General features: G+C 42.1%; 1 protein-coding gene across 18 annotated transcripts in view; it reads right to left on the bottom strand.

The window, feature by feature from the left end:
- Positions 1-612: 612 nt before the first annotated feature.
- KCNMA1 (potassium calcium-activated channel subfamily M alpha 1) overlaps positions 613-14,924 on the bottom strand; it is a 769,792-nt gene continuing 755,480 nt past the window's right edge. For 6 of the 18 annotated variants that reach the window (XM_063709971.1, XM_055353797.2, XM_031015103.3 and 3 more), the window contains one exon: positions 613-8,917. In XM_063709971.1, coding sequence (XP_063566041.1) covers positions 8,763-8,917 — 155 coding nt within the window. In that variant the 3' untranslated portion in view covers positions 613-8,762. The remainder of the gene's footprint in view (positions 8,918-14,924) is intronic. The other 12 variants (XM_031015124.3, XM_031015104.3, XM_055353801.2 and 9 more) reach the window with 3 other exon arrangements.

The following is a 14,924-nucleotide window of genomic DNA, read 5'->3' as shown; positions in this document are numbered from 1 at the left end:
AGGGCTTTTTCTTTTTTTTTTTTTTTTTTGCTTTTAAAAGTTCCATCTGTTGCCCTGTTGGGGATGAGCGTGGAGCAGGATGAGTCAAACCTTTAACAGATTGTCCTGGGTTTTGATAAGCTAAATGCAGGGGAAAGAACACCATTTGTCTGTGCAAATGGCAGGAAATGGTAACTAGCTTGAGAGTGGGTGGCTGAGGGGAGAAATGCTTTAGCTTTTCAAGGACCTACTGAATGCTGTGCATTTCTTTAGTGGCCGGCTTGCTGGAGCCTTCTGCAGGAGCACCTGTCCCATTGGCCCCAGTGTGGCTGCGTAGGGCTCTCGGGCACCACGTTGAATGACAGCAGCTCTTCCTCTCTGCCATGCCTATTGCAGTCTTGGGCAGCACCCACTGACTGGCTCCTTGAAGACCATGGAGGTGGGGAGGTCTATTTGCACTCGAAGCTGCAAAGGGAAGCTCGTGGTTTCAGTCAATCCACAACTTTGCCTTCATGGAGGAGCATGAAGGGAGGAGACAAAAGCTGCCTGATTAGAACTCAGGGACCTTACCATCCCCAGCCCACCTCTCACCCCCATGGCATGTAACTGCTACAAAGACACAAGAAACACTCCTTGTTTTAGAACACAAATACATAAATTTTTAATCTGCGAAAAATACAAAATGAAACCATGTACAAGTTATGTACAAACCCTTTTTACAAGACAAGAGAGTTATCACTGGTTGTTACAGATGACAGAGTTGGGTAGATCATTTCAGAGCACCAGCATATAGTCTCTTCTTCAATTCCTGTCAGGTCAGAGTAATTAATCATAATCATAATCATAATGCCAACAATCAAAAGATTGAAAGATGAATAAGCCACGCTCTTTTTCCTCAATGAACATGTAGGCTGAACTCTGCATGTGTGTACTTTTTTTTTCTTTGTCCCCTAAAGAAACCTTGAAGCGCAGGTTTTGGTGTTAAGCAGAGGAAGGTTTCTTTTCAACATCTGGGTGGTGGGATGTGGGCCAGAAGTTTTAGGCAGGATGTGATTGTGCCACCTGGGAATGGAACGTTTTTAATTAGGATTTCCCAACAGATCTGGGTTTGTGTTTGAAATGTTGCAGTTCTGGTCAAAGGCGTGTCAGGCTGCATTGAGCGGAAGGAAGGGGAGGAGAGCGAGCGCTCTGGGGCAGATGGGACTCTGGTTTTGTGTGGAAGTGAGGCTCGGTCCACCTTGCGGGCGGGGCTCCTGTCCCTGCCAGCTGCCTTCCCACGCTGACCCTAAGTCCCATGGGAGGGAAGCACTGGGTCACTCCCGCAGGCGTGTGTCAATGCCTTGTGTACATTTCCATCTAAGATTCTAAACAGTGGGGCCCGGTAGTGCTTCCCAAGGCAGGCATGGCCGAGAGCATTGGTGTCACTTCTGCCCCTGTTCTGTTAACTAGCAAGATGCAGGAGAAGCAGCAGCACAGAAGTCCTCAAGGGATAAGCAAAGGAAACCTTTCTAAACTGAAAAACCTACCTAAAAATAAAGTCCACTTTCACCTGGCCAGAACATCTCTTCTCACAATGCCTGTTCAGAAAAGCCACCAAAGCAAGGTGGTCGTAGCATTTGTTTTCAGACCCCTAAAACTAAGGGTGCAGTGTGTGTGCTGTTCAGGGAGGGAAGAAGAACAGTGCAGTGACATGCACAGGAAGGTGAAAGGAGATGCTCACCCTCAGACCCCTCCCTGGTGAGTCCTCCAGAAAGACTGCCGATCACCACAGGTCCTGTCCAGCCTCCATCCACCATGGCAGCCACAGTGATACATAGTGGCCGAGTGACTGCCCACGTGGGCCAGACCTCATGACAAACTCTGGGAATATGGACAAATAAGCAGAGTTCCTGCCCTTTGAGTGAGTCTTTTGACTTGTGCCTCACCATCTCCAACACCTTTCATCTCCAACCTCATAGATGATCTTCCCTCTCTTTCTTAAAATTCCCCTCTTGTTTCTCATTTCCCTGGTTCTGGAATACCCTAGATCTCCTGTCCCAAGAAGTTCTACTTATTTTGCTCCTTTTTAGTCCTGAAAAACATGGCTGTAGCCCACAAACACATCTGCCAGCTGATCTAAACCTACACTTTCTCCCTAAAATAATTCATCCAGGATCGTCACTTTCTAAGTGCTTCTGTGGGTCTGGCTTCCACATCTGCAGGGCCTGTTGTAGCCCACTCCTTTACTCCCCTGTCCCACTCCTCTTGCCTGTGTGGCCTTCCCTCATGGACAGCTCTCAGCTTTTCTTGCTCTGGATGAACCCAATGTAACATTTCTTAGCTGCTGTACTCACTGCCTCCGCTTCTTGCCTGCTTCTCTTGTTTTCCTATTCCTCCACATGGTTCTGTCCTTGAGGACAGATTAGGTGTGTGTCCACTGCACAATGAATATACTCTAGACCCACAGCCATTGCCCCACAACCAGTCCCTACAATCCCAACCAATCTTCTACAACTATTACGATCTATAACATTTATTTGCTATTCAGTGTTCACATTTATTCAAAAATTATTTAATGAACACCTGTTTTGTGCAACATGATCTTTCCAATATATGTGTGCCTTGTGTTCCCAGTTAGGCAGGTGGGCTGTCTTCCTCTAATCTTACCGTCGTGAGGACACAGCAGCTGCTGAGTAAATATCAATTAGCAGTTACTGATTAACATCATTCACCCTGCCACATGCCAGATAATCCTGCCTTCATACCTAGAATGCTGATCCTCTACTTATCTAACTCCTAAACCCCCCTTTCTCTAGAAATCCTACCTTGCTGAAACACTTCAAACCACAGCATTTCTCCCTTGTTTCAACTCCTACCATATTGAATGTGAAACTATGTCGTTAGGGCTCACCCTTTCTCTAATGGTGCTTTGAGCATGTTTTCTTTCTTTAGTTGTATTATAAGCTGATTGATGGCAGAACCTATATTGTGCTCATTTCTCCCCCACTCACTCCTTGTACAAATATTTTATGAGTGCTAACTGGTTTCTAAACAAGGGCTACCTGATTAGCTGCAAGGGTGTTTTCATAAGGGGAATTCCTATTTGGCAGTTCTGGACTATTAATTATTCTCTACAATTTGTGGATGTCCTGCCTCATGTTCTTATTATATTACTGTCTAGAAAATAGTATGATTGGCAGATTTTTAAAAATTTATGTATCTATTCCTACCCTCTAATCTACTTTGTGAGTTTGTTGCTGACATTCTAGTAATTCAGGAGAGTCAGGACGTTCTACGTCTGATGGTCCTGTGACAGAAAGCAAAGCAAAATGTGTGAGGAAGGTGCTGCACACGGTGAGTTGTTGACTTGGAGTATGCACCCTTTAGCACTCCTTGCTGCTGAGAAAATGTTCAGTTTTGTGTGCATTCTCATGATATCTTCCAGGAAGAACTGACATCTCACTACTTTCAACCTGAAAAATGCACAGCCATTGCTGCCCCATCACTCTTCTTTGCTTAAAACTCTTAGTGGCTTTTCATGACTTTCTAAATCAAGTTTCAAACTTTATCTAGGCCTTTAGACTGTACTTTGTAGCCCCTTCCATGAAGTCTCATCTCAGTTTTCCTCAGTTCCCCTACACAAACTTATCACAGTAGACAAAATAGTCAATCTATTGAAATCACATTCCTACAAATACATCATGGCCCATTAAGTCCCATCTCCCTGGAAAACCCTCATATTCCACATCTTTCCAGTCCTGTCACCCATTTACTATTGAAATGCCTCCAAAGCCCATCAAACATTGTATACCTCTGCATTCTTGCCAGCCTACGCAGTTCAATGCAAACTCTTCTTTCTTTCAACCCAAAGAACTACTCTTTGTACCATACGCATGCCCATAACTCATGGTATTTTTAAATACTGCTTATTATATCTTTTTCTTTTTTTTCTTTCTTCCCAGATTCCTAATGTATACCCCAAGTTTGGCTTATCTTTAGATAGGGAGTCTCAGGTCCTTTTTGTGATTAAAAACATCTGCCAAAAGAGGAAGGTCTGCTACAGGTGGTCTAAGTCAGAATTCTTTCTCCAATCTATCCATGTGGGGCTGTGATATCATGGAGCTTCCAACTGTTGTAGGGCTAAAGGTGCCTCTGCCTTTGAGCATGTAGGCTTCTTTTTATACATGTTTTAAGCAAGCTTACCATAAAAATTGAAAATTAGGCTCTGTGGTCTCTTAAGAAATAAAATTAAAAATGTTTTCCAAGTTTCCTTATTTTTATGGAAATCTTGAAATTATTAACAACTGACACTTTATTGGAAACAACCAATCAGAAGAGACTCCACTTAAACAACCAATATGACCAAACTGGTACAAACTGCCTAGGAATCATTTATAATTACTACTGTCTCATAAATAAATCCAAATAGCGTCATCACCTCCTCAAATGACCTGGGATTTATATGCTAAATCATCTCTGCTGGATTAAAAAAATTGCCTTTTGGGAATAAGGAGAGGAGCAGAAAGGTAATTTACCAGAAGATTGTAAGTAAATTCTGTTTCTTTTGCTTTTTAAAGAGGGTGAGTCAAGTCCTCATTAGTGAAGGTCCTTTCAAGGCTCATGGTGATTGGTGGCTTTACCACCATTCCAAAAGCAGCAAGTAAGAACAAAACAGAAAATGGACAGATTGTGCCCTGGAACTCAGTGTTCAAGCTGAATGGATCTACTTAGTCTCCTAGGAGTCAAGCCGGCTCACATCTCAGTCAATTGGTTGGATAGTCTTTGTTTCTCTCCCTTCCTACCTTTATTCCTCAATTTCTTCCTTCCTTCCTTCAATGAGATTCTCTTTCACAATAAAACACAATAGATTAAAATTACATTTGTGAATGTAAGTAGCTAAGAGATGGTTAGTTTATTAATGAAAGAAAATAACCAAATAAACAGAGGACAGGAAATGAAGTGAGAAGGAAGACTGGTTACTTCCTGAAGATTCACATGGGGAAACATAAATGGGGAAAATGGCAGGAATTTGGGGTCTCTTGAACCTCTAGTTACATACTAGGAATTGGAGACATGGCATAGAGATGAAGGGATTAACTGAAGCTGGGCCTTGAACCAAAAAAAAACAACAGCAGAAAAGGGAAGGCAGGGATGAAACTGAGAAGAAAACCCTAGAAACAGGCAGCAAAATTTGACCAACGTGATTCAGGTGTGTCCGAATTGAGAAATTTGCATCTTGAACCTAAAGAGAATCTAAAGTGAAAAGCACAGGAATGAACCTACCTATTCTATGTCCAGAGCAGAAAATGTTCACTACTCCTGAGTAAGGCTGGGAGTGTTGCCTGGGTGATGCACCAAAAAGGACCTTTATTCCAGTCCTGGACACAATAGTCTGCATGGGCTTAGCCAAGGAGAAGCAGCCACTCCCATGTTCCCACTCCTAACTTAGATCACGTCCCCTGGGACCTGAAAGAGACCTTAGAGTCATCTAGATGAATCACTCTCATTTACAAATGAAGTCACTGAGACTTCGAGAGTTTTAAAAACATTTTTAAAGATCATAGTTAGTTGTTTGTAAATGTGGCTCTTGCACCCTCTTATTACATGGTAACTAGGGAACTTGTGCTTTTTCTCCTTTCAACATGAAAATGTCCCAAATTTCTTATGCTTTTTCACTTTTCCTTTATCTAACCCTAACAAACACTTCTAATTTCCTGTTTATTTAAAATCTTCAATCAATTTTTTTACAAAGTACATCATAAGGTGCCAGAACCCTTGGGAGGAAAGAGTTTTGGAATGTTCTCCAACGTGCCTTAGTCACAATCACTTTTATTTAAGGTGTTTTATAATGGTTCAAGATGATATTCTAAAATATAAAATTGTTTAGGCAAAAATAAAAGTTTTCTCAAGGAGAAAGATTCTGATGGTGATGGTATTTTCTGCTTTGTAAACAGCCTGTTGGTGACCCACAGCACCCAAGAATCATTAGTTTGGGAGAATGGCTTTTCTGGAGCCCTAAACTGGGATGGGAAATCAGAGCCTCATAATGTGGACTGTACCAAAGACCCTCCTTGGTCTCAGGCGGATGTAGGCAGAAAGACAGACTGTCGCAGTGGAGATGGATGGGACTCAGGGCCAAAGAGCTCAACAAGTAGGAACAAGCCAGGGAGAAGCTCTGGCATTTGCTTGAGCCCTCCAGTGATTTCACAAATGTTATTTCTGTTTCCATTTCGCTTCTACTTACCAGGCACCAGCTTTTGCCAAAGGGCCCAACAACCAGTCATTTTCCTACCTCCTTAACAAAATGCCTCATTTTGTTTTCTAGTCCAGAACAATTCATTATTACAACGGCAACACAGTATGAACTTATTGCTCTACTTAAAAGAAAATGAATTTCTACCAATTTGGTTTTTTTGGGGGGGAGGTGCTTATGAATCAAGGAGCCCTTTGCTATAGGAAACTATCCTAACTATTATGATTTTTTTTAAAAAAAAGTTTAGATTAAAATCTCTAGCCACAAATGCATCAATGGATGTGTGGTGGGGCTGGAGTTTGCATTTCTGCTTCCAGATTGCCTTGGTAGGGGTGACACAGGGAAGAGAGGGTCATGGGAATGGAGCTTTGTGTCCTGTGTCCCTCTAATGGAAGATCCTTTATGTGGCCACCACAGCCTGCCAGAGGAGACCAAATCACTCTAACAAATTTGGAGGTGGTTATTACGAGCAGGAGTGAAGAGCCCACTATGGTTCACGAAGGAAAGAAGAGCGTGGATTGACATGAATATACTAAGGTGACCCCAATGCAAAATCATTATGTAAAAGAAGGCCTAGCTTTCAGGAGAGTTGTCAAAATCCTAGCAAAACGTTCTCCCCACAAACACATTTGACTTCTGTTGGAAACCAAGAAATGTTTATAAGCCTGAATATAGACTGTTGACATCATTTTAGTCTGCTGAGTAGGCTAGTGATTAATTATAAGTAGTTTTTAAACAATCCAATTGGACATACATTGTATTCACAATACTTTTATAGAACTAATTCTACAAAATGTGACGACAGAGTAACCACAGTCCGACAAGTCACTGCAGGACAATGCCTACGAGGTGGAAGCACGACTATATTGGCTCTGCAGGGAGTGGACAGAGGTGGAAGTTCATTTTGCCTACGTTGGTAATTGGAGTACTTAGTGGACATATGTCTTCATGATGATCTCATTGCTTTGCTCTGATCTGATTTGCACTACCGTAACTAGGTACCACAGGTCATGGCCCAAAGAGTTAATGGACTAGATATCATGAAACTTCGGGGAGATACTTTGGTTAGCTTGGTTCCATTAAGTGTCCACAGTTTACATTTTTTAAGAAAATAGAAATCACTATTACATCCATGCTTCTCCAGAGACCTTGATGATCATATCAAAGATTGATAATTTTAAAGTTGAAAGACTTGCTAAGTTGATTGGAACGAAACAGTTGCCGGGAGACTGTACACCGAGCATGCAAGCGACAGCAGAGCTCTGAGACATCGTAATTGCATCTGATGGCTAGAAAAATCTTTTGACCGCTGTTTAAAGTGGCTGATTTATTTGATTTCACTGCCGGTAATTTTCAAAGGCCTTTTCTAACAGTCTATATGAAGTGCATTCGTTGCTTTCCTTTTGTTATTATTATTTTTAAAATTGTTGTAACAAGTTCATGTGTTTGGCCCCAGCAACTAAATAAAGGAGAGCATGCAAATTAAAATCTGTCTCCATGATTGTAGAAATTTCCTGGTTTTTAAACAAAAACTCAGTGAGAACAATGACTGCCCTCTCACATCCTATGGTAAAGTAAAACTACTGATCAGTTTTACAAACTTCCAGGCTAAAAGCTCTGAGACTTGGGGAGTGGGGAGAAAGTCCACCAGACCCTCCCGAAGTTATTACTCGCTCAGGTGGTTTGGAAATATAAAATGAGAAGCATAACAGCACGTAGGAGTCTCCACCACTAGAACAGCAAACAGAGCAATGCCTTGTGTGCATCTGGTCCTCAGCTTCCACATCCCAGGTGTGCCCACAACCCTCCTGGTGTCCTTAGTTGGCCAGACAAACCTGATCTGCCAATTGTAGAAAAGCAGCAGAAGGTCTTCCCTTTAAAAATATGAACAAAGGGGTGAGAACTATGGAATCAAAACTAAAACTACAAAAATATGACTTTCAACTGTGAAAATAAATAAGTTTCCATTTATTAAGAGCTGGTGTCAATGCAGATCAAAATACACACCCATCCAGGCAAGGAGCAGGTATTCACCTGTCCCCTTAGTCTTCTTTTTTGGATTTACTAAAATACATGTATACATCGTTGGCCATTTTAAAATTGTTTTAATAATTCATTTCCCTTAATTACAATTAATTGTGGTGGTGACCATCATTCTCCTCAAAGAAAAAGAGAGAAAGAAGAGAAAAACACATTAAGGAGTCTGACCACTTATTCATCTAGATTTTGCATTGTTTAGATATAGGGAAGATATTTGACAATGAAAAGAAAAAATATATTTTCTTTCTAATAAATAAAAATAATTTAAAATGCTAGAGGCTATACATGACTATTTTAGTATGTTCATTTATAAATGAAATCATTTTCTTTTCCAAAATACATGGAAGCAATATTCAAGGCAGACAAAGAGAAAGATCTGTCTACTTTATTTTCTGGCAATTCTTGCTTATCCTAACATTTCCACCAGTGATTCAGCATGTAAGAAGAAAAGTCACATCACCATTTATGAAGTTTGTCAGGCTTTAAAAAAATAGTTCTGGTCTCCTGGGAGTCAACATTCATCTTCAACTTCTCTGATTGGTGGAATCAAGCTGCTTGTGGATTTATATTGGTTGATCTGGTTAGCCATGTGGGTACTCATGGGCTTGATTTGAATGTTTCTGGGATAGGCATTATCCGGTTCATCTGTAAACCATTTCTTTTCTGCTAAAGGGCAAAATGGATAGAGAACAAGAAGGAGAAATGAGAAGTTTAATTAGTCCTAGGGTAAAGCCTTTGGAAAGTTCATTGAAAAACGCAAAAAGGTAATCGATAGAAGCCGACAGTGAGTAATTGCTAAGAGAGACAGTGCAGTGTAGGGAGGACCCCAGAACCTGAAATATACCTCTGCTTCCTGTAGCAAGTGATGAATAAAATGTGCCACTGGGACTCAGAGGCACCATGGGCGGACCTCAGAGGCTAAGGAGGGATTGGAGAATGGACTCTGGCAATGTTCCTTGGAGTTAATTTCATGGCCAGAAAAGGTTTGGTGGGGAGGGGATGTTGCATATATCAGCCATTGGGTACAGACATTGTGCCTGAGGAGAGATGTGTGCATCCATTGATTTGAGTGGAATGGAAGGGCACCATCACCCTTGCTGCAGAGCGAGTGATCCAGAATCTTATACAGAATCACCACCTCCCAGCCTTTTCTTGGCTTTGCTTATAATACACACACTTAAAGCCATGTCTCAACTATACCACTCTCCTGTTTCATTTGTAGCCACTTTGGGGGGTCTAAACTAAACCCATAGATTTTGCTGGCCAAAAATCTATGAAAATCAGAATAGCGACCAATGTTTTAAAGAGGATTTTGAGGTGGCTTTTATTTCAAGAAAGAAAACTCTGTGTTGGTATAAAGTTATGAATAGAGTTCCAAGTGGCAATATCTTAACTGACTATAATAACCCAAGCTGTCGACAAGGGAGCTCAATGAAGTCTTGGCATTTCATTTCCACCCTAAATACAGAAATGGCTGAGAGAGAATGCTGAGTCAGGGCGTTCGGGGGCTGGGGTGAGAATGAAAATGGTCTAGCATCCTCTTAGCAGTGCAAAGCTATTTTACAAGACTCAACCCTCATCCCCACCTCTTTCTAGGATTGAAATTTTCTGGGAAATTGGCCATGTGTATAGATAGGAAAGGACTGGGCAAATAGGACATTCTAACTTGGGAATCATACGCCTCACTTTGGTGGCTTAGGGAAAGAAAAGAAAAAGGAAAAGGGTAAAAGCTATCAAGCACGTCCACTGCTATAGAGACAATGGCCCCTGTAGCTGCTTTTTCTGCTTACCAGAACAATTTGTAACTGCCTTGTCAGTGGTCCTGAATGGACACATTAGTGAAAACTGCTCACCTGGTTTGATAGGGGGCGTTGGGGGTGGGGTATGTGCATGTTTGGCTAATGATTTATAAATTAAGTATCTATGATCAGTTCATGACCACTCTGCTTGTTTCTCCTCAGTTCCTACTTCTGCTATTTCAAGTGCTCTGAGCTGTCAATGTCAAGGAGGGCTGTCACTGGAGCTGGGATATGCCTGAGTCAAAGCCTCGCCCCAGTTTAATGCGGCAGCTCAGTTTACCCCACAGGAAACTTGCTGCCTCTTGCCTCATTCTCCCCACCCCCCCTCCTGCTCTGGCTCACTCACCTATTATAATTAAGTTCACTTTGATTTGAACAGATTGGACGATAGGAATTCATAATGCTACATCCTCACAGTGAAGCTAACTGATTAAGTGCTTTAAATTATTCCCCCTGACACAATGATAAAGTTACAATCTGTTCTGAGATGATCTACAGCTTGCCAGACTCCTACAGCTTCTTTCTACATTCATTTATCTTTTTGTCAAGCAGAGTTTTTTTTTTTTCCCTAAGCTTCAATTCCATAGATCTTTTAAAGTCATCAGCACATCTGAATTATTAATGAGGCTTTAGAGGCAAGGTTCCTGATGGGCTGGTTAAAAAAGGTTGTATAGAAATCCGGGACTGTGTACACATCAAAATAATTTCAGCTCCATTTAAAAAACCATTTAGTTCAAGTGTGACATAGATGAACCATTATGCATTTGTGGAAACCAATTTTTTGTGATCTACGATTAAACTAACCTTTCAGAGAGGAGTAAAGTGTGATGGTTATCATGTTTTAAAAGCTTTGCCAGGCCGCTGAAACAATTTCACACTACGACTTTTTCCAGGGGTTTATGTGTAAAGATGATTTTCAGAGAGGTTGAGCCTGGTGTTTGTGCTCAGGTTGCCTGAGCTGCCCTCGGTTTTGGCCATGCTGTTATGCAGACTGATTTTGCAAAGGGATTTAGTGCTAGGTTGGACATGCCAGGTTGGAAGAGTGAACTCAGCTGATGGAAATGAGTAGGTCTTTTAGGTGAAAGACCTAAGACAGCTGCAATTTGCTGAAATTTTTACAACTGCTGCAGAGAATAATTGTTCGGAATTTAGTCTTTACAGTTCAATTCAAAGTTGGCATTTTGACCTTTTGCGGCAGAGAGAATATCAATTTCCTTCTGCTGTCTGTAAGAAAGAGAGCATTATTTCCTCATTTAAGCTTCTCTCTTTCCTTTTACATTTCTTGCCATTAAAAAAAAATCTAAGCAGAGTAGCCCATGTTTTGGCCATGCTGCCTCAACACAAGGAGTGAGTTGTGTTAACACACATTGTGGTGAGGAGTTGAGGTCTTCCTTATGCCTGAGAAACAGCTGTTTAGTTTGGGTGCCTTCTAAGATATAAATGTGTGTGTTTTTGGAGACTTGGTTATGTAGGATATTCAGGAAATGGAACAATATGAATGCTCTGGGCGTTTTACTAAAATGTCTGGTGCAAAGGTATTTTATGAACAGATTCTCCCAACATGCTTCCGAGGAACACACATTTCAATGATCGCCAGCCATTCAGCATCCATGGAGAGTGCTGCAAGGAGGACAATGACAATTTGATGTATTGAATCTTGCCTTCTGAAGAAGAAACAATGCCAATGGGTGGCTACAAAATTGACCACCAGGAAGAGGACTCAGGGAAGCAGCTCTAATGAATGCTGCCATGACAAGGATAAATCCAAATCCCTGACTTTATCTCCACTCCTTGTTTCATCTCACACACCAGAAAGATTTCCAGGGGCTTTATTTTCATCTCTAAGATGAGAAGGGCAATTGATCGGGGTGGGAGGGCTTCCTCGCTGCCAGAGAAAAATAGCCTCATTTCTTAATAAGCTTCTTAAGGATGAGATGCCTGTTGTCAGTGCTCTGAGTACAATGTGTGACATGCCGGGAGTTCGTGGAGTTAGGAAAGAAGAGTCATTTCAGTCTGTGGCTGGGAGGGGGCTAGTGGGACAAGATAAAACTCTGGAAATCAACTGCAGAGAGATGCTGGTAGAGCAATTGCCACTGCCATTTGGAGATGTCACCTATCAAGACCAGCCATGCTATGAGCTGTCCACCATGAAGAAGCAAGGAGATGCGGGCTAAGGAGACAGCGCAGGGCAGGAGGTGAAAGTTAAGCAGATCTGGCTCACATACTAGTTGCGTGGCTCTGAACAAGTTATTAGCAAATTTATCTTAGCTTCCTTCCTTTTCTGTAAAATAGGGCTGATGATACAAACTTCCTAATAGTGTTGTTTAGATAAATGAAGCTAGTACCCTTGAAGCACTTACACAGGTCCAGATACATGGTAAGTAAATGTGAGTTGTTAAGGTTATGAGTATTTGGAATAATATCAGCGGGCATTATATCACAGTGGCTAACTTCACAGACTCTAGTGTCTCTCAGATTCTGTGTCTTTCAAATGGAGACACAGCATCTCCATCTGAAGCTGTTGTGAGGATTGAGTTTGTATAGTTAACTGAAGAGTGCTCATGAGAATGCCTGGCCCAAGGCAATTGCTGAAACGTTAGCTTTTAGAGTAAGTTTAGTACTAGCCTGAGTACTATCAGTACTAAAGGATGATGTAAGCATGGGTCGTACCTCTTGAATGTGATGACAAATGATGCCCTTCAGCAGAGATTCTGGGGGTAGAGAAGAGGGGTGTGTATATCGGGGTGTATCCTGAAGAACATGGATTGTGGCAGCAGAGGTGACAGAGGGGGATTTGGTTGGTCATCTTCATTTGGAAGGTAAAGGAGAGGAAGAGGTAACCTGGTGTTATTTCTGGGGAACTTAGGGTTTTTCCCCTCCCAGGGTGCCTCTGTGCCTCTGAAATACTGGTTTGACTCACCAGGCATCCTATCCCATCTGAGAGCCATCTGTTTCTTGCATTTCTAGTTTCATCACTGAGATCACAGGGTTTAAAATAAGGGTCAAAACCTCCTGCAGCCACAGGGCTGCAGGTCACCCTGGAGGAATGGGCTCTTGCAGGGAAGGGCCCCAGAGCTGGGCTGACTGAGCTGCCACCAGCAGAGGAAGAAACAGGCTGCACTGTGAGAATTGAGCTTCTCTGTTGGCTCTGTGGGTTGTCAGTGCCATGGGATTTAGCCTTTTCACAGTACTCCCTAGCGAAGATCGCAGAAAAGGGGAGACGATGATACAGCAAAAGCATTTGGAATAATTGGCCCTCTTCTCACTACACCACAAGCTGAGGTTGAGAGAGAAAAGGCTCAAAAAGAAAAGATGCTGTTTGGAGAGAGACAACCGTGGAGAACAGTAAGGGCTAACAAGGAGCTTCGACCTTCAAGGGTAATGCTGTGTGGTTTCCCGTCCCGCACTTGTGATAGGCAGCCTGGCACACTTCCTCTACCCAGCAAACCCTGATGCCTCCACCGTCCCCACCCACACATACTACCTCCTCTCCTCTCTGTGAGCAAAGTATGCTTATTTCATAGAGATACAAATTATTTGTACCAGAACAAAAGCAATTACCGTTTATGAAAAACCTTCTCACTTCTTTGCAATTGGCTACCATGACTCTGTCTCTTTTAACTGAAAGTCTGATGCTGCCATTCTTTGAGCAAACTGCTCTCCCAGCCCTCCTCTGTGGCCCTTGTTCCAGCCAACACCCTGAGGACAGATTATTCACTAATCCCTTTCGGAGGGCAGGGGATAATCCCTCTCACCTCCAATGGTTGCAATGGGCATGCAATCTTGCATGGGAGACAGTCAGCCAGTGTAGTGACAGGTGCCCCCAGCTACTTCTTTATCATATTGTGACAAAGCAGGGATGGGCTGAAAGAAGCTGATTGAGAAATTGATTTTTACCCTGTCTTGACTTCCACAGGCCCTGGAGTTTCTGTACTCTCCTCTTTCTCCTTCAAGGAGCCTGTTGCTATAGGAACCTGGCAGGTTGATTTAATTGTCTCTATCGGGATGCAGACACCTTTAGGCTTTTCCCATGCTGCAGAAGAGCCAGACAAAAGCTTTTTCTGGTCATCTGGGATCTTGATGATGCTGCCAAGAGGCATAGTCAGTGTCTCTACTCATTGAGCTTACAGGGCTATTCCCCTTTCTCAGAAGCCGTGTGACCAGCTTGAGAAAGTGCCACCAACACAGCAGCATCATAAGGCATGTAGAGGCACTCATATTTTTTTAAAAAAAATAAACCAAGAGGACAAGGGTAATATAGAAAATGGTTAAAGGTATAAAAATGTGTAAAGTCAATTTATATCAAATATTTATTGAGCACCGATGGTAAGGTTCTGGGTCATAATCTTTAATATTCAGAACAGAATTTGAAACCTCTCCCAATTGTGGCAGAAGTTAAACTGTGTGTATAAGGGTCCAGCTTTCTCCATCCATTTGAACTGGCTTTGGGAAGAACCTGGGTAGCAGACTTTAGGGACACTGATGCTGCCACGATCACCCAAGTGTTGAGACTGAGAAGGCTTCACCATGCCTTCTGGTTTACCAGCCTACTTATTGTTCACCCCTTTCAAAGCCCAAAGCAAGTTGGACTAAATGGCTTACAAATTTCTTCTCTTCTAGAATGGTGCAGATAACAGAGTTCCTAACTTTTTAAATGTATATACTTTATTTTCAAAGAACTCTCACTTTCTACCCTTACTTCCTTTTTTTTTTTTTTTTTTTTTTTGCGGGAGGCAATGAACAGGAAGAGATATAATAATAAGAAACTTGTATGCCTACTTCCTAAGTAAGCAGATGTTCTACTGAAAGAGGAAGGGGAAGTTTGGAGTCAAATAGAAAACAATGGAGGGGACTCTTCACTCTATTAAGGAAAG

Source organism: Gorilla gorilla, chromosome 8 (assembly GCF_029281585.2).
Source record: "Gorilla gorilla gorilla isolate KB3781 chromosome 8, NHGRI_mGorGor1-v2.1_pri, whole genome shotgun sequence".
NCBI lineage: Eukaryota > Metazoa > Chordata > Mammalia > Primates > Hominidae > Gorilla > Gorilla gorilla.
The sequence above is the reverse complement of the archived record's forward strand: the minus strand, read 5'-3'. Positions and strand labels throughout refer to the sequence as shown.